This window comes from Callorhinus ursinus, unplaced genomic scaffold (genome assembly GCF_003265705.2).
Source record: "Callorhinus ursinus isolate GAN/ISIS: 27379988/994484 unplaced genomic scaffold, GSC_fseal_2.0 scaffold8, whole genome shotgun sequence".
NCBI classification, from domain to species: domain Eukaryota; kingdom Metazoa; phylum Chordata; class Mammalia; order Carnivora; family Otariidae; genus Callorhinus; species Callorhinus ursinus.
In genome coordinates this window covers 72,977,391-72,999,284 of record NW_027397070.1, presented here as the reverse complement: position 1 = coordinate 72,999,284, position 21,894 = coordinate 72,977,391, and the positions used below count along the sequence as shown (strand labels likewise).

At 66.1% G+C, this 21,894-nt stretch overlaps 1 protein-coding gene across 3 annotated transcripts; it reads right to left on the bottom strand.

Annotated features, from left to right (window-relative positions):
* Positions 1 to 1,438: 1,438 nt before the first annotated feature.
* Positions 1,439 to 18,105, bottom strand: MTA1 (metastasis associated 1). 3 transcript variants are annotated; one of them, XM_073895974.1, is made up of 19 exons: positions 18,041 to 18,105; positions 14,941 to 14,991; positions 14,645 to 14,771; positions 14,513 to 14,576; positions 12,930 to 13,047; positions 10,403 to 10,505; positions 9,653 to 9,752; positions 9,118 to 9,306; positions 8,028 to 8,102; positions 7,889 to 7,947; positions 7,424 to 7,539; positions 7,037 to 7,188; positions 6,755 to 6,944; positions 6,539 to 6,628; positions 5,308 to 5,460; positions 5,112 to 5,159; positions 2,507 to 2,538; positions 2,154 to 2,305; positions 1,439 to 2,071 (listed from the first exon to the last, which is right to left on the bottom strand). In XM_073895974.1, the coding sequence occupies exons 3-19, from the start codon at positions 14,737 to 14,739 to the stop codon at positions 1,921 to 1,923; spliced, it is 1,887 nt and encodes a 628-aa protein (XP_073752075.1). In that variant the 5' UTR covers positions 14,740 to 14,771; positions 14,941 to 14,991; positions 18,041 to 18,105; the 3' UTR covers positions 1,439 to 1,920. The 3 variants fall into 3 exon arrangements, with proteins under 3 accessions (XP_073752075.1, XP_073752076.1, XP_073752077.1); XM_073895975.1 differs by having other exon boundaries at positions 5,124 to 5,159; XM_073895976.1 differs by lacking the exon at positions 5,112 to 5,159.
* Positions 18,106 to 21,894: the final 3,789 nt, after the last annotated feature.

Genomic DNA, 21,894 nt, shown 5'->3' with positions numbered 1-21,894 from the left:
GAGTGGGGGGACAGATCCCTCATGTGACAGGGCTCTTCTGGATCAACGGACACTGAGTGAGCAGTGTCCACCTCTGAAACCACAGAGGGCTACAGGCGGGGGCAGAGACAGGGCAGGACAGGCTCCCAAGTGAGCAGGACGGATGGGGACAGCAGGGTTCCAGAGAAGCCCACCCGTGGCGGGGCCAACCAGCCAGCCAGGTGTGGGGGCAGGTCTGTCCCCTGGAGCCGTAGTGGCGTGGTGTCCTGGCAACGTGGGTAAATAGCACCTAGGACCATCTTGGCTCTGTGGCAGGGACCCCCGGGCAGGACGGGGGCGGGGGGTTTGGAGGTGCAGCCCCTGTGGGTCTGCAGGAAGGCCGCTCCTGGGGATGACTCTCGCACCCGAAATCCCCCGTGTCTGGGGAGGGAGGAGATCCCTGCCCCGTCTTCAGAGCCCAAGGTTGGGAAGGGGCTCCTAGGCAAAAGCTCCTTGCTGAGACACCACAACGCAGTCTCGGGGCAGGGTGGGGGCACGAGGACTCCAGCCGGGTACAATCGGCTGGGAGGGGCTGCTTTTTCAACACCCTGGCCTGTCACCTGACAGGGCCCCATCACGGGCTGGGGGTGAGGAGCCAGGACTCCCGTATCTGTCTCCAGCGAGGAAGCAGAAGTGGTTTCTATTTTAATTCCCTGGCTGAGATGTGAACACATCACGGCAGGGCTGGGGGGCAGGAGGCAGAGCTCACGGAGACAGGAGGAGGGAGCCCCCCGCAGGGAGGGCCCAGCTCGCCCCTCTGCTGGGATGGCACAGACCGGGGGGTGTCCCCCCCAGACACCTCTCTCCACTGGCCAGATGGCTCCGGCTTGCAAGGGTGGGTGCAGAGGGATGGCCAGAGGTAGAATTTCTGAGAACAACGTACTTGCTGAAATCTGAGCAAATCCTCACTCTGGAAACTCCACACCTGCTGGGGGTTGGCCCTACGGCTCTGGGCAGAAATCCTCGGACAGCTGGGGCAGGGCTGTGCCAGGAGCAGGGTGGTGGGCTGGCCTGACCCAGCTGTGTTGGCTGCCCCGGTGGGAGGGAAGCCACGCTGAGCCAGAGGAGCCACGCACCTGCCAGTCTGGGTCCCAGGCCACGTCTGGGCCACCCACCCCCGTCTCAGCCAGACACAAGGGGTCTCAGCTCCACTGTGGGAGGGCCCTGAGCTCTGGCGGGCCCTCTCCCGACCTTGGTGGGAGAGAGGGCGTCCTGGGGCCAGACCCTGCACGAGGCAGGTGTGTGGGACAGAGGCAGAGGGACGACAGAAACCCCAGCCCAGCCTGGAGGCCAGGAGAGCCGAGGGTCCCCCGGTGCTCACGGGGGCTTTGCCCCTGGCCTGGCGCACTGGCGGGCCCGAGATGGCCTGAAGCCCCAGGCAAGGGGAGGGACGGGGGACAGAAAACACGGGAAGGGCTAGTTGGTTTTTTCTTTTTATGAGTTTTTTTTCCTTTGTTTTTTTTAATATGAAAATTACTTGAAAAGACCAGGGGCCAACCCCACCAGGCAGCTCGGCCAGCCGCTGGCCGTGCCGATCCTAACATTCCAGATGTAAGTTACAGAGCTTAAGTTCATCTACAAAAAAAGTAATAAAAATAAAATTTAAAATGGCACCTTCAACAGAACACAACAAAACCTCCGGCCGGCCCGCGAGGCCCGCAGCGCGGTGCAGGCGCGCAGGGCAGCTCCTCAGCTCCGCTCCGGCCAAAAAGTAAACACAAAGCTAAAAACGAGTCCTCGGCATTCTGGGAAGCAGCTAAACGGTACTTCTTCCCGAGGTGTCCCGAAGGAGCAGTTTCTCTGCAGTGGGGGCGAGAGGGGGTACTACCAAAACCGGGCGGCGGCGGGCGGCGGGCAGGGGGCGGGCTGTGGTTGCGGTGGCCTCGCGGGGCAGCGGGGCGCCTAGTCCTCGATGACGATGGGCTCATCGTTGACGGGGGCCGGTGGGGGCGGCCGCAGCGGCAGGGCCTGGCTCTGACGCAGGGCGATGGGCTTGTAGGGCCTGCGGGCAGCGCGCTTGGTCTCCGAGGACGATAGCAGCTTGCGGATCTTCCTGTGGACAGAGCGACGCCCCCAAGTGACAAAGGTGCGGCGGCCACCCCCCTGCTCACCCGCGGCCTCGGGGAGACCCCCACCTGGTTTCCTCGGTGGCCATGTAAAACACATCATCAGGGGCGTCGATCCAGTTCATCCTCCGCCGCTTGACGGGGGGCAGGGAGCCCCCCCGGATCAGGCGCACTTTGGTGGGGTAGGACTTCCCGTTGAGCAGGAGGTTTCGGCTTGGTCCCTGCGGCAGGGGGAGGTGTGAGGGGGACACCGCGGGGACTGCACGCTGCCCCCGACACCCGGCAGGAGGCACGCGGGCCTGGCCATCTGGGCCACCTCCCAGACTGCCAAGGGAGCGGTGTGCGAGCAAACGTCGTGTGCCCACATGTGCAGGGGTAGGGGTCCTACTAGGCCCCGTCCCGTCACCAGCTCGCCCTCTTACCATGTGCCTGGTCTGTCCGTGGTTCGCCAAACCTGACAAGAGGAAGAACGGAACGTGAGGCCCGGCAGCCAAAGGGCGGGAGACCTGGAGCCACAGCCTGTACCCAGGGGGCGCCTGGAGGACACGGGTCCCTCGGCCCTCCCCGGCCCCGGCCCAGCCCAAGCAGCCCCCAGGTGAGCCCACAGCTGCTGGGGGCTCTGAGGACCACCTCTGGCCTGGCCAGTAGGAGGGGCACCGTCTCGGGCTCGAGACAGAAGGCCAGGAGGCTCGGGTCTGACAGCCCGCTCCCTGGCACGCAGGCCGCCCGCCCAACTAGGCTGACACAGATGAAGCCTGGTTTACACAGTAGCTGAGCAACGCCGAGCCCTGCTGTAAACACCGTGCTACCAGAACCCCCTCTGCAAGGCGGCCCCTCCTCAGGCAGCACTGCACAGACCCTGGGAGGCCAGGCCGCACTGGGCTTCTTCCCAAGGGGCTCCAAGCACCCCTCACTGACCCCAGGGCTAGCTGCCCTGGAGGAGCGGATGGAAGCACCTAGAAGAGGCCAGAGCAGACGCTGCCACCCTACGGGCTGGGGGTCTGGAGCTGCAGGTGTCTGCCAGTGCCTCCAACTGAGAAGGCACCGTCCTAGGGTCGTGGTCCACATGCCCCCAGAACCCAGCCAGGTGACCCCAGGGCCATCACTGCCTCCCCGGCTCTGCCTGCAGCAGTGAGCGCACGCGTGTGGGAGCGTGCACACGAGCACAGGAAAACACCCGTGTGTGAGCATGCGAACCTGTCCTGCCAGAGACCTTCCAGAACTAGCTCTTCCCAAATACGCTTCTTGGCCGAGGGCTGTCTCTCAAGCAGCTAGCCAGCCCCCCCCCCCCCGGGAAACCCCCTGCTGGCTGGGGGAGGGGGCCCTGGGCAGGGCGAAGGGAGGGGCTGCCACACCTGGCCTGCAGCCCCCAGGCCCGGTGCTACTTACCCAGGTAAGTGCCTATCAGAGCAACCGGTGCAGAGGAGAGAAAACACACGGTTAGTGTTGGTTAGCACGTGCACTGCCACGGGCCGAGGAAGGTGGGTGCGGAGCGGACGTGCCTGGCTGGGCTGGGTTAGTGGGTTAAGGCCCCAAGGGTGCCCCGCAGTCTGGCACTGCCCCAGGAGGCCCTGTGCTGTCTCAGGGGGGCCAGCTGTGGCCATCGCAGTGCTCCTGGGGGTGCGCCCACCAATGACGCCCTTGGGGCCCGCATACTGCAGCTCAAGTAGACACGGAAGCATACCGATGTGGAAAACCGAAGAATACGAGTAAATTAACCTTATCCACCACACTGGCTACCAGCTTTTTACAAAACAAGCCCCAAGCCCAGAGACGGCGGCTGACTAGCACTGGCTTCCACTTCCATGGGACATGACCCGGTGGTTCCCGGGGCGTCTGCAGCAGAGGGCAGGCGAGCGGGCCAGCCCCTGGTGCTGACGCAGGGCTCGGTGGCAGGCCCTGGCTGGAGGGCTGTGGGGGTAGCTGCCAGAAGGGTGGGCGGGGCCCGGGCAGCATCCAGGGGCTGGGCCAGGCTGGACGGCCGCTGCCCACTGCCATCTCGCAGGTCCCTGGGCCTGGCACACACCCCCTCAGGGGCAGGGGACTCTGGGCACATCCATGCTCGCTGGCCCACGGTGTCAGGGTGCCCACACATGACCCTGAGCCTCCCATCACCAGGGGCTCTGAGTGCATTTCCCCCTTCCTTCCCTCCGGCCTGCTTCCCCTCCGCCTCCCTTCTGCACGGATTCTGCCGCAGGCTGACCCTGGGGAGCCGGAGCTTCTGGGACCCACAGGCCCCTCTCTGCCACCACGGCCACCCCTCCCTCAGCACCTCATTCTGGAGCAGCCTCAGAGCCCACGGACGCCCCTCGCATCCATTGTGGGGGGGCCACTGTGGATGGGTCTGGACAATCAAGAGTCCAGCTCCTGACACGCTGACAGCCTGGGCACTTGACGGTGGCAGGTTCCCACCCGCTTCCCGTGCCCCCTCGGCCAGCCTCTCAGTCCCTTCCCCTGGGACCCCACCCCTGCGGGGCCGAGGCCTGCACATTTACCTGGGCCTTGAATATCTCCCCAGGCCGTGCCGACCACACCCACCACTCGGTCCTATCTGCCCTCCCCCCCCCCCCCCCCCCCCCCCCCCCCGGGGGGGCGGGGGCCCCGAAGCCCCCCCACCGGGCAGGGCGCACAGGAGGGCCATAGGCACAGCACGGCGGCCCCGGGAGCAGAGGCTGATGGCATGCGGGCGATCACAGCGCGGTGGCGGAGAGTACAGGCAGGCGGGGGCGCCAGGGCTACCCGAGCGAGGACAGTCCACTGACCGGGCACCGGGCCGGGGAGGAGGGGACAGCCCATGAGCCAGAGGCCCCAGGGGAGGACACAGCATTTGGGGGCCTGTGAGGCAGCACTAGGCCCTCTGCCCGGTGACACGGGAATGGGGGGCGCGTGGGGAGCGGGGTGCGGCCCGGCCCGCGTGGACTGCCCCATGGGCGTGCCCGGAGCCGCCCGCCGTGCACCATGCACGCAAGAACACAGCACGCAGAGGCACCGCACGGGGGCTCGCACGGCACCCTCACCAGCGGCCACCCCAGGCCTTACCCCTACTGGGCATCAAGAGGCGCTTCTTCATGTTGCCTGCCAGCGCCCGGCGGCGGGAGAGAGAGGAGAGAGAACACGGTCAGCAGGCATGGGCGAGGCAGGGACGGGGCTGGGCACCCCGGGGCCAGCAGGCCGCACCGGCCGAGCGTGGAGGCCCCACCTGGCCGCCCCAGCAGAGACTCACCGTCCACCCCGTTGTGCTGTTCGTAGCTCCTCTTGCCCAGGATGGTGGGGGAGCCGTTGTTGATGACAGGGGCCGACTTGGCAGGGGTCAGGCCGCCGAGCACGCCGGACACGCTCTTCACGGGGTCAGGCTTGGGGGGACGGGGATGGGTCTCTGTTGGGAGCAGCACGGGGGGGGGGGGGGACACGCTTTGTGGGAAGCAAATGGCAACAGCCGCCCCCCAGGCCCCACCGTGACGGAGGACGACCACGGGGCCCACTGGGGCAGAACACAACCAGTCCTGCCCCTCAGCGTGTCCTGGGAGCAGGGAAGAGCCACGTAGGGCCGGGCCCCACAGGCGACTGAGCGCCCGCCAGACACAGCCCCATAAACAAGCAGGCCCATCAGAGGTGTCCAGGTCCGGGCCACCGGCGTTGATGGCAGGGGGCTGGCCGCTGGCCAGACGATGAGTTAAGAGCCAGGCCGGTCCAGTCAAGGACACGCCCCACGAAGGGCTGGGCCACGGCAGGCTCAGGCCTCTACCTGCCAAGGCTCCCCAGACTCTGGTGGCTCTCAGGATGGGGCAAGGCCCAGTCCCACGATCCAGAGCCTAGACATCCGATGACGCCAAATCCACTTGTGTCCACACAGAACACACTTAGCTCATGGTTCTGGAATGTCCTTCACAGAAGGTCAGCCACCTCCATGCTGGGAGGGACTGGCTCACTATCCTGCCCTGAGCCCAGCGAAGTGGCCGCCCTGCTCCCTCCTGCCCTAGCTGCCAATGGCTGGCTGAGCAGTGGTAAAGCTGAGCCAAGTGCTGGCCGAGGGCCCCCTTCACCCCCAGCCCTGTGAGCTGCTGACCAGGTGTGTGAGCCGCTCAGGCAGCAGTGGACCTTCCTTTGGGGTTGGGGGTGAAGAACCATCCTGCAGGTGCCTGCAGTGGACGCCTGTCCTGGATGCATCCAACCCAAATCCTGGGGCCTCCCCCAGGGCTCCTCCCACCATGGGCTGCAGCAGGATGTGGGGTGGGGGGACAGGGACCACGGCAGCTCAGGCCCCAAGGGCCCCTCCAGGCCTGGTGCAGAGCAAGGTACCACAGAGGCAGGCCAGGGGCCTGGGCAGCGGTTGGGGCTGTGGGGGCGCTCCCGCCAGGCAGCAGCAGCATGGGGGCTGGCTCCCTCCCTCGCGGGCGCCTGCGCACACATCACCCACACATCACCCACACTGTGCTGGGGTGGGGCGGGCTCACCGAGATACCGGAGCACAGCTTCCAGGGGCTTCCGCACGGCCTGCTTCAGCACCAGCGGGCTCTGGGAGGCTTCGGGCAGCCGGGCCGTGCCTGTGGGGGCCCCACACGTAAGGGGGGCCCGGGGCCAGGACTCCCGATGTTCCCTGCCCCCCCCCACAGGTGAGCCCCCCCTGCAGCGACAGAGCCCGGGGCCGGGGGCGGGGGGACGACACTCACACTCAGCCTTGATGGCCGCACTGTTGATAGGCATGTAGGGGTGGCGGGCAGCGTGCCACGGGCGCAAGATCTCTCGGCACAGGCGCCGGGCGATGCGCGTGAGCTTGGTGGTGTGCAGGTAGAAGGCCTGTCTCGTCTTCATTGCAAACTTGGGACTCCCGCTGCTCCGGGCTGGGATGCCGTGGGGGCTCTGCGGAAGGGGGCGCGCCGCCCCAACACAGCGCCATGACCATGGGCCGGGCGCCTGGCCATGCGTGGGGGTGGGGAGGGGTGCCCACTTACCATGTTACTGCGGTTTGGTCCTGGCCTCTCTCCATCTAACCGGGTTGGCATTTTCAAGCCACCATATTTCTTCCAATATGTCCAGCAAGATGCGCAGAGGCGACACTGCATGTTAGGGGGACCCCAAGAATACCACTGGTAAGACTGGGCGGCTACGGACAACAAAGTTGGAAATAGACGGGTCCTTAAGCAGAACCAGTGACGGCAGAGAGCATTACACAGTGTTGCCCGCCCACCCACTGAGCCGCCCCGCCGCGGGCCCAGGCACCCCGCAGACCCGCCAGGAGGGTTTCCCGGGGAGGGAGTGGCCCCCGCCCGCCACGACCCCGGGACGGTGCAGGGCGCCCAGTGCTGCGGGGGCCCCGATGCCGGGCGGCGGGCACTTACTGTAACAGCTCTCGCAGGCTCGGCCGGCCCCAGGGCTCTGGCCTGGCGCCCCCGCGCCATTCACCACGCCTGCCTTGACGTTATTGACGCTGATCTGGTTCGGATTTGGCTTGTTACTTAGGGTAAGGGAGAGAGGGAGGGCGTCACGGGAGCGCCACGCCGCTGGTGTACAGCTCCCAGGGAAGCGAGGCTGTTGGGCACTGGCAGCCCCCACCCACGCGAGGTGGGGGGGTGGGCAGCCTCCCCTGCAGTCCTGGACGTCGGCTGCAGCGAACTTCGAGCCCGGTCTACACCCCAGCTCTGGCTGGCTCGAGCTGTGTTTGGCTCCGCGTGGAAGCGCGGGCAGGGTCGCGTGGGCTTGAGTCCTGACACCCGTACTAGCCGGGGGCCACTGCCCACCCGCCCAGCCCGCGGTCCCCAGGGCGGCGAGGACACACCAGGGGCGCACGCCGGGGCCGCACTTACTAGTTGGGAATATACACTTGCTTTAACTTGCTCTCCGCTTCAGCTGCTTTCAAGCGTTTCTGGAAATGGGAAACAGAGTCAAGGGCCTGGGCGGGGGAAGGGCTGCCCGGCGGGCGCAGGGGCGCGGCTGGGCGCTCACCTGCTGCACGTATCTGTCGGTGGTCTTCCACATGTAGTAGTACTCAATGATGCTGGTGAGGGACTTCCAGGGGAGCTGCACAAGAGGGGGCCGCGCGTCGTGGGAGGGGGCCGCGCGTCGTGGGGGGGGCCCTCCCCGAGCAAGGAGACCTCCCCTGTGGCAGCGGCGCCCCGATCCCTCCTCCCGGCCCCGCCCGGCGGAGCTCCGCCTGAGGTCGGCAAGGTCCCTGTCGCGCCGCTTTCCCCGGCCTCCCAGCCCTTCCTGCTCCGCCTACAGAACCAGTGTCCTCTGAACACAGAGGAAGCAGCTGTGGTGTGGACGGAACCCTGAAGCCTGCCTCATCGCGTCCAGGATTCAAACCCCGTCTATACTCAGTCCACCCGACCTGCCGCCGAGGCGGCCGCATGCTCACAGTGGGGTCCCCGCCCCGCGGCCTCCGTGTGTGTCTGGCCGTTACCTGCGGCCCCATCTTCTGGCTGTCACTCTTTTTGGGGAAGGTCTGGCTCACTGTGTCTGGGATGTCAGCAAGTGACTCCACCTCAGACTCGGGGTGAGTGAGGACAGGGGCTCCCCGCTCTGCCCTCCGTGGGCCTCTCTACCTTTGGCGGGTCCCTTCTGCCTTCTGGAGGCTTATCAGGATCCCGCCTGTGACCTGTGATACTCCTAATTGGACACTGGCCTGCCCGCCGTGTCCCGGCCCCGCCCAGGGGCTCCTGGCGGCCCTGCCACCTGACAGACGCGCTCCCCGCGGGGTTCGCTGTGGAGGCGGCGGCGCTGCCCTCAGCTGAGCACTTGTGTGGCTGAGCGGAGCACAGGGGCGGGAGGGGTGCGTGAGGGCACGGGCCCTGCCTGAGCTGCAAATCCCACGGGCAACACAAAACGAGGACGTGTGAGGAGAGGCTCAGCGGCTTGAACAGAACCAATTAACTGCAACAAGCCAGGAGGACCCCGGTGGTGCCCGGCGCTGACCCCTGACCTGGCGGCAGGAGCAGCTCTTAGCCCGGGGCCTGCTGGGAGCCGCAAACAGATGCAGGGGCGCCGCGCACAGTGGCTCTGGGGAGGGGTCCAGCGCCCGCCCTGGGGCACTCACGAAGTCCTGCTGAATGTCTGTGAAGTCTTTCCCATACTTCTCCAGGGCCTCCTCAAAAAGGCTGGCCTCGGAGGCCGACCACTCCTCCATCTCGTCCCTGCAGAGCACGGGCCCGCCCTGCGGCACCAGCGCCGAGATGGCTTTGGCGACGTCGTACACGCTCTTGTGCAGTGTGTCCATGGCGTGGAACTGCAGCGGGACACACGGGGGTCACCCAGGCTCACCCACCCGAGAGGAGATGGGACAGTCCGGGAGGCAGCTGGGGGTCCGCAGGGGTGCAGGTGGGCTGGCTCCTGGGACGAGCCTGCTGGGCTCTCCCGGAGGGCAGGGGGTGGACGTGTCCCAGCCACACGAGGCCAGCAACAGACGGTCGACCTGCTTCCTTGCTGCCATCTCGTCCCCACCTGCCCTGGCTCATGCGGCGACCCGAGGGGCACATGTGCTCTGGACGGGGCAGGGATGGGGCAGCCCGGGCACGGCAGGCCCCGGGCAGGTGAGGGTCCTGTGCAGATGGCCCAGCATGTGGCCCACTCACCAAGGTGATGTCCCGGGAGGCGGCTGCAGCGCTCATGTGCAGGCTGGGCTGCCGGACGGAGCTGCTACAGTCCAGGGCTCGCGCAAAGGTGCCCACGGAGCTGGGGGTGGCGGGGAGACTCTGACCACTGGAGCCCGACGCACAAAGGCATCCCAGCCCAACCCACAGCACACCAAGACCGTAGGACACAGTGGGCCGGGAGGCCCCAGGGACAGAGCGTGGCAGCCACCGCCTGCGGCTCAGCTTCCCGAGATCCTGGTAGGGCACCCCCTCCATAGTGAAGGCTCAGGGTCCAGCTGAGGAGCAGGGAAGCTCCCTGCACCCTCACAGGGACTCCCCTCCCACTGGCCCTGCCCCAGGGCTCCACGGGGGGAGGGGGTGGGGGTGGTGTCTTCCTTGGAGCACTGCCTCCCTCACGGCCCCAAGGCCCCGGGTCCTTCCTTCTCAGCCACGCCTCCGCCACCCTCCCCCCGCCCCAAGTCTGCCACAGCCCACAGCTCATCCGAAGATAGACACGCATCTCTGCCCAGTCCCGGGGTCCCGGGAACAGCCCGATCTGTGCCCGGCTGCTCGCCTCTGCAGGCAGCGGCCCCACGGGGACGCGGGTAGGTACACAGGCCCCACCTCTCAAAGCCGGAGCCGCCCCCAGGCTCCCACAAGCAGTGTCCATGTCCAGGAACGGGCAGGGCGGGGCAGCCATTTAGCGCCCAGGCCCAGGGTCCGGGCAGTACCCCGGTGCCCAGAACTCACCGGGCCACCACCAGGAACTGGTCGATCTGCTTGTCTATGAGCGGGTTGTGTGCCTCCCACACCTTGGTCTCCAGTCTGGACTGGTCTCGGCCGTCCTCCTCACCTGCAAGCAACAGAACAGTGACACCAACAAGACCCGAAGACCCCCGCGGCTTGCAGCAAGGCCTTTTAGAGCCGAGGGTCTGCCTGCTTCCGGGGCCCTGGGGGATGGGCCTGAGGGCCACACATCTGCCTCCCTGGCGAGCCCGGGAGGTGAGGCTGCCGTCGGTGTGCACGCACACTTCCAGGCCTGCTCGGCACACAGCGCATTTTCTCCTCGGCAAACACAGCGCCCCGCGGCTGCCCTGTCAGCCCGCCTGACAGGGTGGGGCCGGGTGAGCCCCGTGCGGCACATGCTGCAGGCCGAAGCAGCCAGTTGTGACGACAGGGACGGAGGAGGCTCGCTTTGGCTTTGCCGATCAAGCTCCCGGATCCGGAGACAGCACAGAGGTCCTGCAGCCGTGGCAACAGTGTGCCCGTCGACCAGGACACGGGACGCCGACATGACCGCGTCCAGCGCGGGTGTCTGCTACAGTGCCAGACACAGTGCACTCACAGCGCCAGGCAGGCCATGTTTCCATGTACCCCCTTCACCCTGCAGACACGAGTTGGGGCAGGGCCCCACCATCCGGCAGGCACAACGGCTTCTGGGGAAGGACGCTAACTGGCAGAGAACAGCCCAGACACTGCAGAAGACGCTGGGGAGGGTTCGCGCCCCTGCGTGGCCAGCCCCGCGTGAGCAGGACACCCCACAACCGTCCCTGGCCACGGCCACAACCAGCTCAGGCTCGCAGGCTGTGCATGTGCTGGCAACCCACTCAGCGCCCCTTGCTGGCGGGGGCAGCGAACTCCAGACCAAAGACAGGGACCCTCACGGCCGTGTCCCACCCACGTCAGTGCCCAGCTAGCCCACCGTGGGGCCTGCATGAGCAGGTGGCTCAAGCTGGGCTCAGAGTTGCTGGGGAAACACGTACTCCCTCGCCTCAGGGAAGGTCAGGCCTTGCGGACCCATCTGGGGTCACGGCACGAAGGCCGCCCACCGCAGGGGTGCGTGACAGATCCGGGGCCGAGGATCCAGACGTGGATGGCCCAGATGGAGGCTGGGGTTTTGGGGGCCGTACGAGGTGCAGGTTGAGTATGGGTGGGGTGTTCCCAGTGTCGTAGGTGCTGTCCTTCCTGGGGGGACTGTGCGCTGAGACCCCCCCCCCCGCAACTGGGGTCCAATGCCTCCTGGCATCGAGAGTCTGGGGGCCACCCTAAGCTAAACCTCTTAGCAATTTCATTCCCTGGGAGGGTCCTGGGCTCCAGTGCGTGTGGAGACCCCCTCGCTGCGGCACCGAGGAGCTCACTTGACCCAGGTCTGGGCCCCGCACCCCCGAGGCAGCCCTCACAGCTCAGCACCCAGGTCCCTGCCCAGAAAACCGAGAGCCTCTGACATTCAAGCCACTCTGTTGTCACCAGAACCATCACCCTCAGCCAGAGAGGGAAGGACAGAGGTTCGGAACCTGTATGCTTCCTGGCTCCCCTGCCCCGACCTCCAACTGGCAGGACCCCCCCCGACAAAAACCAACCACCAAAGAGAGGAAGCTGGCGTGCGAGCGCACATGTGTACACATGGGGTCATGTGGGTACGTACGTTGGGGGGGGGGCACACGTGCATAAAAGAAAGTAACACTCCTAAGCCGACGCCAGACGTTTTTAAAAAAACTAAACCAGCCTCAGAAAAATGGGACATCACATGCGTGGAGGAAACAGGAGGCCACGGGAAGGGACCATCCACACTCAGAACGTGTCCGCAGAGAAAAACAGAGAATGGCAGACGTCGGAAAGGAGACCCGGGACCTTGTCTGGCCGGCCCAACAGCGCAGGGGGCCGGCCGCGGGGCCCGGAGACCCTGGCTGGGTCTGGAGCAGGGGTGCAACACTGGGCGTGCTGAGAGCAGCAGACAACGCAACGCGGATGGGGGCTGGGCCAGCTCTGTAGGAGCAGCTCAAGTGATGAGAACCCCCAAAAAGATCATCACGGCTGACTGGCCGCGTGGTTAGCTGCGGGTCCTACGTCATGACCGACGACTGTTCAGCAGAGAGAGAAGCAAGGGCAGGAGGGGCGATGGGGGACGGGCTGGAGCCGGGGAGACCGGCAGGGCAGTTCCCCAGCAGACAGATGGCCACGGGCAACACCTGGCCGTGAACGCCCCAAGCCCGGCACCCCTGCGCCATCTCGTTTCTCAGGGACCAGCCACTGACAGCCGCGTCCCGCCCACCAGCCGTGCCAGGCCTCCACCTCTACCTGCTGCCGACACAGGATGCGCGGACCCTCCGCTCACTGTGGGCTGTGCTGGGTCACCGACGGCACCGCCCACTGGCAGAAGTCGGTGACACGGGCAGATTCATTCAAAGAAGTTTTTTCAGAGAAAAAGCTTAAAAGAGCCTCCCAAAGGAACCTCACCCTGCTCACCCTGCTCACTGGCTGCCGCCCTGTACCCTACCTTCCTTCAGCAGGTCAGTGATGTCCGCCTGGTACCGGTTTCCCACGCGGATCTCTCCCTTATCAGCCAGCAGGGTCTTCTGCTGGGGGTCGTAGACTAGAGAATAGAAGAAGAAATCCTGAAAGACAGCACACGAGACCACGTCAGCAGGGCGCCCCGAGGCCTTGCCTGGAGCCCGCCCCGGACACGGGGAGCCCACTGCGCGGCCGCCGCACAGGACCGTGGGACTGAAGACCGGAGAGTGTCCAGTCAGCGACACAAATGCCACAGCGCTGCTCACGTGCGGTCACCCCAGGACACGCACATGCGGGGCCGCAGAACGTTCCGGACCGGACGCCCAGGGCTGCCAGCCCTTCTGACCCCAGCTGCTTGTGTCCTGACGTTCAGCTGTGTTTCTCAGAAACTGCGTCACGCTGGCTGGCTTGTTTCCCAACGACAAGACTGCTGACCTAGGCCACAAGCGGAGGCCGGGCCGGCGCACATTTGGGGTTAGGGCGCCTGGGCCTCCTGCTCACCCCTGGATGCTGCCGTGACCCTGTGTCCTTGGCCCCCTGGAGGCCAGGCGCGGACACGATTCACGGCATCTTCACCACGGCTCGGCGGCCTGTTTTCTCACTTGTGAGAACAATGTGCTTCCTAAGCAGGTGAGCGGACACTGGTGGGAAGAGCCAGGCCCTCACCCTCGGGACACACACGTGCTGCCGTTACACCATTACGTGTCGCAGCGGGCCACCGTGCTCAGTCTCTGCACTGTGTCCCGTGAGCCCCCCCACCACGGGGACCCTTGGAACAGCAGGCAGCACCCCCACCATGCTCCCTCCAGCCCACCGGCGTCCAGCGCCTTCTCCAAACATCTCCCTGCCTGCTCTGCGGGACTGACTGTGGGCTTGTCCCCTCCTGGCGGCTTCCCGGGCCCCCGACTCTGAGTCAGGCCTGCGCACGGCCGCACCACGTCCCCCTGCAATGCACCAGGCTCTGCACGGTGGGAGGGGGCTGTGCCTACAAACACAGGTGCCACACCTCGGGCCACCCGCCCCTTACCTGTCCCTCTTGTCGCTAGTGTGCCCCTGCCCCTCCAGACCCCATCTGGCCTCCCCCGGGGCCGTTTCTCCACCACCTCAGTGCAGCCTCTGCCCAGGCCATGCTGCTCCCCTGGGACACGTGCGTTGTTTGCAGACATTTTTGGCTGTCACACTGGGGGGTGGCCTCGGTGGGTAGCATCCTACAAGTGCACGAGGTCCCCACTCGTCTGTGAAACAAGAAGGCTGGTTCCATGGCCCCAAGCCCCTGACAACGTGGATGTTTCTGGTTTTGCAGAAGTAGAAACCCTTCCTGTTGCCTGGCCAACATGGCTCTGGATCAGCACAGTGAGGGTTCGAGGTGGCAGCCAGCGTGGGTCCCTGTCATGATCCCTCCAGGCCGTGCCCCTGCCGGTCCTCCAGAGATACAGACGCGACCCCGGGAAGCCAAGCAAAGCACCCAGCGCCTAGCCCCAGGGTGGCTGCAAGCCGCGAGGGACTGGGCCCTGAGGGACGGAGGCCGGGGCTGGGGGACGGCCCCAGGGCCTCTGCGGCTGGCCTCACCTCCCGCTCCAGGTAGGACTTGAGGGACTCCGTCTCGTTGAGCAGGGTGACACTGCACTTGCCTCTGCAAGAGGAGGGCGCGCCGTCAGCGAGGCAGGGCGGCCCCCGGGCACCCTCCGGGCCGCTGGGTACCTGATGTGAGTGGCAGGCAGCGACTCCAGCTGCCGGGACAGGAACAGCTCCCGATGCCGCAGCTGGTGCTTCAGCTTCTCGGGCAGGTCCACCATCTCGGGGTTCTCCAGCTCCTCCTCCAACTCTCCTGGCGGGCGGGGGGTTCCTGTGAGCCCGCTGTGCGGCGCCGGCCCTGCCCGCCTGCCCACTGCCCCCGCACCGCACAGACGGACAGAGCGGCGGCCATGGGGCGGGCAGGCCAGCCGCCGCCGCCCGCCCGGCCGGCACACAAGGACGCCCCCACGGGAGCGGCTCACCTTCCTCGCCGTTGTCGGTCCCCGGTCCGGTCTTATAGCAGACTGACAGGGCTAGACAACAGACAGACAGCGCCCAGACGGCGGGTTAGCAACAGCACCGCCCGCGGGCCGAGGAGAGGAAGCAGGGAGGGTGGGGTGGACACGGGGTCCAAGGGGCGGGCCCAGGTCAGGTCAGCAGCGCGTCTACCACCCCAAGCGCACCGACCCGGGGCCCTCGGCCACACCTCCAGGGCTGGGACAAGGATGCCCACTGGGAGCACCCAGGACGCGCGTGTGTCTGCACACGTGTGCGTGTCGGGGTGCAGGGCAGCCCAGCCCACGGCACTGGGGGTGCGGTGCCCCTGGAGGCACAGTGGAGGTCCGGGGCCGTGCGGGGGCCGTGGGGAGCCATGCCAGGGCAGGGGCATGCAGAGGTCAGCCACCCCACGGGGCTGTGGCACCTAGGCAGCACCTGGGCAACCCTGGGTCTCTATCCCGGGGCCCTAAGCCCGCACGCAGCCCTCTGCCGCCCCCCTGTGGTGACTGAAGGGAGTTCCCAGGCCCCCCGGGGCTCAGACACAGGTGGGTGGGCCACTGGAGCCGAGTGTCCACACTGCTGGCCTTGCACCTCCCTGCCCACTCCTGCAGACCCCACAAGCACCCTGCACCCCCAGCCTGAGGACACCATCATGTCCAGACACCCACCAGTCAGCCCACCTGATGCTCACGCCCGTCCTGGGACGGCACCACGGGCCTGGGCAGCTGGCTGGGAACGGGCCAGAGACCGTCATCCTGGGCCGCTCCCCAGCCTGATACAAGCGCACCGTGGCTCCGAGACCCCACCCATCAGAGCTACCACCAGCAGGGGTGAGGAGTGGGCAGGGCTTGGGTGACATCAGCACCCCCAGGAGACGGGCAGAGAGAGCCCCCCACAGCTCTGTTCCCCCCACCCCAGCGCTTCAAGCCTTCCTTCAGGCCCGGTGGACGCTGCAGTGTGTGTGGTGCTCGACCTCCAGGAACCCAGGGAGTCACGTCAGGGGCGGCACAGAAAACCTGCCTCTGGGATCCAGTGTGTCCTGGGCTCCGAGTGGGGGGCTCTGTGCTCCCACCCCACCTAGCTCTGACACACACCCCAAGAGCCCCCCACAGCTCACTCTGGGGCGTCTAAGGAGGGCCTGTCAGCTGTGCCTGCCGCTCTCCCAGGGCCAGAGGGCCCTGCTCTCGGGACAGCTCTGCATGCACATGTGTGTGCAAGGGCAGGGCAGGGGGCCGTGGCCACAAGGGGCCAGGGCTGAGCAGAGTGGCTGGAGGATCCCAGGAAGGCTTCACTGCTGCGAGTCACCCATGTGGCCCGGGGGCATCTAGCCGATGCTGGGGCTGGAGGCCTGGCAGTGGAGGGCGGGGGCTTCTGTCTCCCGGGCCCCCAGACCCAGAAGAAGCCCTGGTCAGCTGATGGGCTGTTTGGGCCAGAGGCCTCCCTGAGCAGTGGCCTCCTGGTCTCTGGCCAGAAGAAGGCGCCCCAGAGTGTCCTCACACCTGCCCCTGACGCCGGGCTGGGGCCTGGGCAAAAGGGCAGACCCGTCTCACCCTGGCTGCACCGGCCAAGATGGCCCCACGGAACATGGTTTCTGGGAAAACCACTACAAGACAAGAGAAGCCCTCACAGAGCACGGGGACACCAGGAAAGGGCAGGCAGGGTCCTGCCCTGAGATGGACCCCATCATGCACCCCACTGCAGCACTTTGGGGGGCCTCGGGGCCACCGCCCATCCCATCAGCTCCTACCTGGTCCATCCGGCAACACTGCCCCCCCACCAGCTCCCTTCACGTAACACTAGCCCAGCGCCCTCCTGGAGCTGCCCTCCACGGTGCCCCACAGCAGGAGAGCCCGGCCACGGGGCCACTATGGGTCCGGGGGTGAGGACCGCGGCACTCTGGGCCAGGCAGTGGACACGGGTGAGGAGGTCCTTAAGCACCAACACCCCAAGTCAACAGTGACCCCCGTGTCCCACCTCTCACGATTCCCCCGGGTGGGCAGCTTCAACATCTATGGCTAGACCCAGGGCCACCTGCATCACAAGCACACAGTGGCCCATGAAACCAGAGGAGGGCATAAAACGAACCGAGGCCCAGACCCCCGGCAGCCCCCACGAGCACAGAGACGCCCAGTGGTATCACCTGGGAGGCCAGGCACGGCCAGCCAAGCACCAGCTCTGCTATCCACCCCTGTGTGGTGCAGGGGCCTGTCCTGGGGCCCAGTTGAGCTGTGCTAATCCTGGTGAGGGCCCTTAAATGCACCTCAGTGCTTCGCCCCCTCATCCCTGAGGCTCTGGGAGACCCAGTCCTGGACCGACCGCCTCGAACCCCTCCAGGACCCAGGGAGAAGGCCGGTATGGCCTGAGTATCCAGTCCCTCACACCAGCATGCTGGGGGCACAGGCTTGAGTCCTGCCTTGACCTGGGGCCCAGAGGACCAGGTGGGGCCTGCACCCGCCCAGACATACCTGATGAACTCATGAGGACAGTACCTGTCCCCAGGCTGGACGGCCCTGTAGACAAGCACCTGGGGGACCAGGGGCAGGCACATTCCACGCCTGCTGGGAGCCGCCCCCCCCCCCCCCCAGAGGCCAGAACCCCCACCCAGGCTCAGGCAGATCCCACCCTGAGGACGGGGGCTCTGGAACTCCTCCCCCATCACTGCTGGCTGGAGGGGCTGCGTGGGACCCCAGGGCGTGGAAGCAGGTACAGGCCAGGCTCCAGACTGGGAGGGGGATCCCGGTGCTCGTGCTAAGCTGCTGGGAGTCCCTGCACGTCCACGCTCTGACACTCAGGTTCAAACGGCAGAAAGATGGGAGTTTGTTTTTGAACACACTGCCGCAAACAGCAGTGGCTTTTGGTGAGGTCAACAGGAGCAGCAGAGGGCCCCACCCCCGCAACATCCAGGGAGTGCTCCCCAAAATCAACCATGCGAGAGAGAAGCCCCAGGGCAACGACACCGGGCCGGGTGTCCTCAGCCTATAGCCAGCATGCAGCAAGGCAGGTGGGGGGCCGATCCTGGGGAGGGCACAGGGCAGGTGGGGCCCGCCGCAGGGCGGGACGCCCCCCGGAAAGGCCAAAACTCACTGGCGTGCTTGTCAGCCAGGGCGATGAGGGTGCTGGAGATGTCCCTCCTGCGGTAGAAGCACACCACCTTGGCCTCCACGTTTCCGTTGGCCGTCTGCAACAGCAAGGCAGGGTCTGAGGAACACGCCAACCTACGGCTCCCCGCAGGGCCAGCCCCAGACAGGACCTGGGTGGGACCACAGCTTCCCGGGACCTCAGACCTGGGGAGGGGATGCACGGCGCACCTCCACCCTCCAGGTCTGTCTTCCCTCCACCCCTGATGCCAACCTGTGGACACCGGTGGACACCCCAGCCCGCCGGCCCAGGTTCCCTCCTGTTGGCCCCTGTGTCCCTCCCCCAGGTCTTGCTTGCTCAGGACCAGAACCTGGCGGACATCTGGCCACCAGAAAGGACAACTGTGCCCAGAGGTCAGCCAAAGCCTGCCGTGCCTTCGGCCTCTGGGGCACCTGCCTTCCGGCACCCCTCTGGGCCTGATCAAGGCCAGCACACCCCGAGCAGACCCCGGTACCAGGGGCCTGGATCCGTATCAGCAACAGAAGCAGCCAGGGGCGCCTGGGGGCCAGTCGGGGGAGCGTCCAACTCTGGATTTCAGTTCAGGTCCCGATCCCAGGGTCGTGGGATCGAGCCCCACGTCGGGCTCCACGCGCAGTGGGGAGTCTGCTCTAGATTCTCTCCCCCCCCTTTCTCCCTGCTTGCGCTCTCCCTCTCCCAAGTCAATCAGCCTTGAAAAAAAGAAACACAAGTGGCCCACGAGGGCTTGGAGCAAGCAGTGGACGCACCAGCCCTGGGGAAGAGGGCGCCATCCCATTCCCGAGGGATGCCTTTAAGGACTCGAAAGAGCTCCACACACAGGACAAGAACAGGACGCGGAGGGAGTCTGCTGGGCGGAGCCTCACAGGAAGGATGGACCTTCCCTCAACTCAGAGGGCTTATAAAACTTTAACAGTAACACAAGGCTGATCTGCCGCAACTCTGTACGACTCGGCACGCTGCCACTTCTACCGTCGAACAAAATCGTCGTTGCGACCTGAAGTTTTAGTTATTTAATTCCACGAAGCCAGCAAGCTTTCAAGAAGTCTGGGGACTGTTCACACATGGACATGAAGTGGAGGCAGGACCAGCTCTTGGCCCCGTGTGCTTGCACACGCACACACAGGGACATGCACGCGCTCGCACACACGGGCAGGGACACGCACGCATGCTCGCACACGCACGCACAGGAACACACACGTGCAGGGACACATATGCGCAGGGCCATGCCCCGACAGCGACGGCCCTCCATCGGGAGAACGAAGACTCCGTACCCACTATCAAGACGAGGGCGGCACAATGCTGGGTGGCGCCCTAGTCTGCAGTGCACGGACACTAAACCGTTAAAGACACCACTTGTCATGATGTCGGCTACAGACCTGTGGACACTTTGCATCCAAAGGCTTCACAAGGCTGCCCAAGCCACAGATCCCAGATCACAAAGTTTCTCCTAGGAATGGTTCCAAAAACTGCCTGCCGGGCTCCAGACGACGAGCCACATCCACTGGGCCAGGGACACCCAGGACCGTCGTCAGGGCCACACGGGCGTGGAGGGGGAGGTCTGACATAATGGCCACCGGGACTTCATCCCTGGGATGGGCGGCAGCCTTGTGTCTGCAGGGCACAGCCCGCGGCTCCCACCCCCAGGCCCTGCTGGGGTTCCTGCACCCCGGCCCCCGGAACGGGTGCTGCTTTGCACAGCCTAGCCCATGTGAGGCCTGGCTCGGGCCGGGCCCTGCAGACCCAGGACGTCCAGGACTCCCCCTCCCATGAGCTCCCCTCACTGGTGCTCAGGACTCTCAGGGGCCCCACCCGAGCTGCGGTCTGCACACATCCAGGCAACTGTCTCCTGTCGCAAGGGCGACATGCAGGGCCGGGGGCAGGCACTCTGGGCAGGTCCCCAGGCCCTCCCTGTGGGGGCCACAGCCCCAAATGGTCTACCTTCGGTGCTTTGTTGTACCTTTCTGAGACTCCCACATCCCATGTTCCAAACCAAACACCGATCTAAAATTCAAGGATCCCCTGTCGGGCCTCTGCTGCCTTCTGCAGCACCTCTGGCCTGGCCGCCACTCCAGAGCCCTCCCCACGCCTCCTCAGCTCCCCTGCCCCAGGTCCCTGCTCCTTTTCTTCCAAAACAGCAAGCTCCCCCAGTGCCGTGCAGACCCAGCACACTTCTGAGAAGAAACCGTGACAACTACTTTGAAGGTCTGCGACAGCCCAGGGTCACTGCGCTAACACAAGCCAGGCTTCGCAGGAGGCCTCAGGAAAGGAAGCCCCAAATGCAACATGACCATTGCTACGGTCTGAGGAGAAGACTTACTCTCAAACTGTTTTTCCATTTACAGAAAAGGGGTGGAACGTGGTGTCTCTGCCCCGACACCGCCCCCCCCCCGCGGGGACCAGTCCTGCCCAGCCCCCACCTGCCACCTGGCCTGGTTGTTGGGCCTGGGCTGGTCTCCTGCACTTCCTACTGACCGCACGCTGGACTCTGGGTTTCCGGGGGCACTCCGCTCCTCAGCTAACCCCGGGCTCTGGCTCTATTCATGCCAACAGCTCTGGGTCCTCCCTCACACCCCGGACCTGCTGCCCCACCGCATCCCAGGACCCTTTCTCTGAGGCACCAGCGCTCCTGCCAGGCCCTTCATTTCTTCTGTGGCTGGTCCGCCAGCTCCTCTCTGTGAGCGTGGACATGGCTTTCCATGTTCAAGGCCTTCCTTGAACGCCCGGCACCTCTGGGCTGTTTCTCCTGTGCCTGAGGGGCCCTGGGGTCCTAGGGGCCCGTGGGCAGGGTGGCCCCACCAGGAGGGCCCGCAAACTGACCTCGTAGCAGCCCCCACTGGAACTGTGCCTGCCGGTGAGGCCTGGGGGCCGAGGATGCGCCCGACCCACGCCCACGCCTATGGGCCAGCACCCCTGCCCCGCTCAGCAGCCCCCACTCTCTTCGCCCTCTCTGGTGCAAGGAGGGTCCCGAGGCCTCCTGCCTGGAATGCCCGCGGCTGGGGCTATTTTGCACCGCTCGGGGTCCCCCAGCGACCCACCCCCGACCTGACCTGCAACGGTCAGGCACACAGATGCGGATGCCAGCGTGGGTTGTGGCCACTGCTGGGCTGGGCCCCTGCTCTGTCTGTGCCTCACTATCACCCACTGGCCGCCACAGGCAATGCGACCTGTCCTCTCGGTGTCACATCCAGAGCGAGGGGCAGGGCTGTGCTGGCCTGCTCAAGAAAGCCACCTCCAGCCACCTGCCTGGCCCCAAGACCCACCGTCCGCGGCAACTCCGGGGCAGCCCCCGCTGCCCCCACCATGCTCGCCACTGCCACGGGAGGGGTCCCTGAGGCAGCACGTGCCGACGGGTGGCTGGGTGACCACGGGCACCTGTCCAGCTGAGATGCCGCCCGCCCCTTCTCCTGCCGGCACTGGCAGGCGGCCAGCGGGTTCCCGCCAACAAGGCGCCTGCAGGGCACACGTCCCAGCAGGGGCCCCCCCTGACGTCCTGGCGCTTCCCTTGGCCCTGCCACCTCCAGACATGGCCCCAGGCTTGCCCCTCCCCCCCACGTGGCACATGCCACAGGAGGCTCTCGGTGAGCAAGGACAGCGAGTCAGGGCTCAGCTGATCTTTGGGGGACCAGCGCCCCGATCGCCCCACCCCATCCTGCCTGACCCCAAAAATCCCCAGCCACACTGCCAACCCAGCCTGAGGTCCCAGAGAGCAGCTCCTCGAGGGCTGGCCTCACGGAGCACGGCGAGGTTTGTCCCCGCCCAGTCAGGGACCACAGGTCTCTCCCCAGGGAGGAGCTGCAGCAGCCCCGCCCCACGCGAGCCAA

What these genes read in the sequence shown, in the direction of transcription:
- MTA1 (XM_073895974.1), bottom strand. Translation starts at nt 14,739, where the DNA reads ATGGTGGACCTGCCCGAGAAGCTGAAGCACCAGCTGCGGCATCGGGAG. An exon ending in CACTGACCTGCTGAAGGAAG is followed by an intron (nt 10,506 to 12,929) that starts GTAGGGTACAGG and finishes TGTTGCTTGCAG; the next exon opens with GTGAGGAGGACGGCCGAGAC. An exon ending in AGCCTGCGAGAGCTGTTACA is followed by an intron (nt 7,189 to 7,423) that starts GTAAGTGCCCGC and finishes TGTTGTCCGTAG; the next exon opens with CCGCCCAGTCTTACCAGTGG.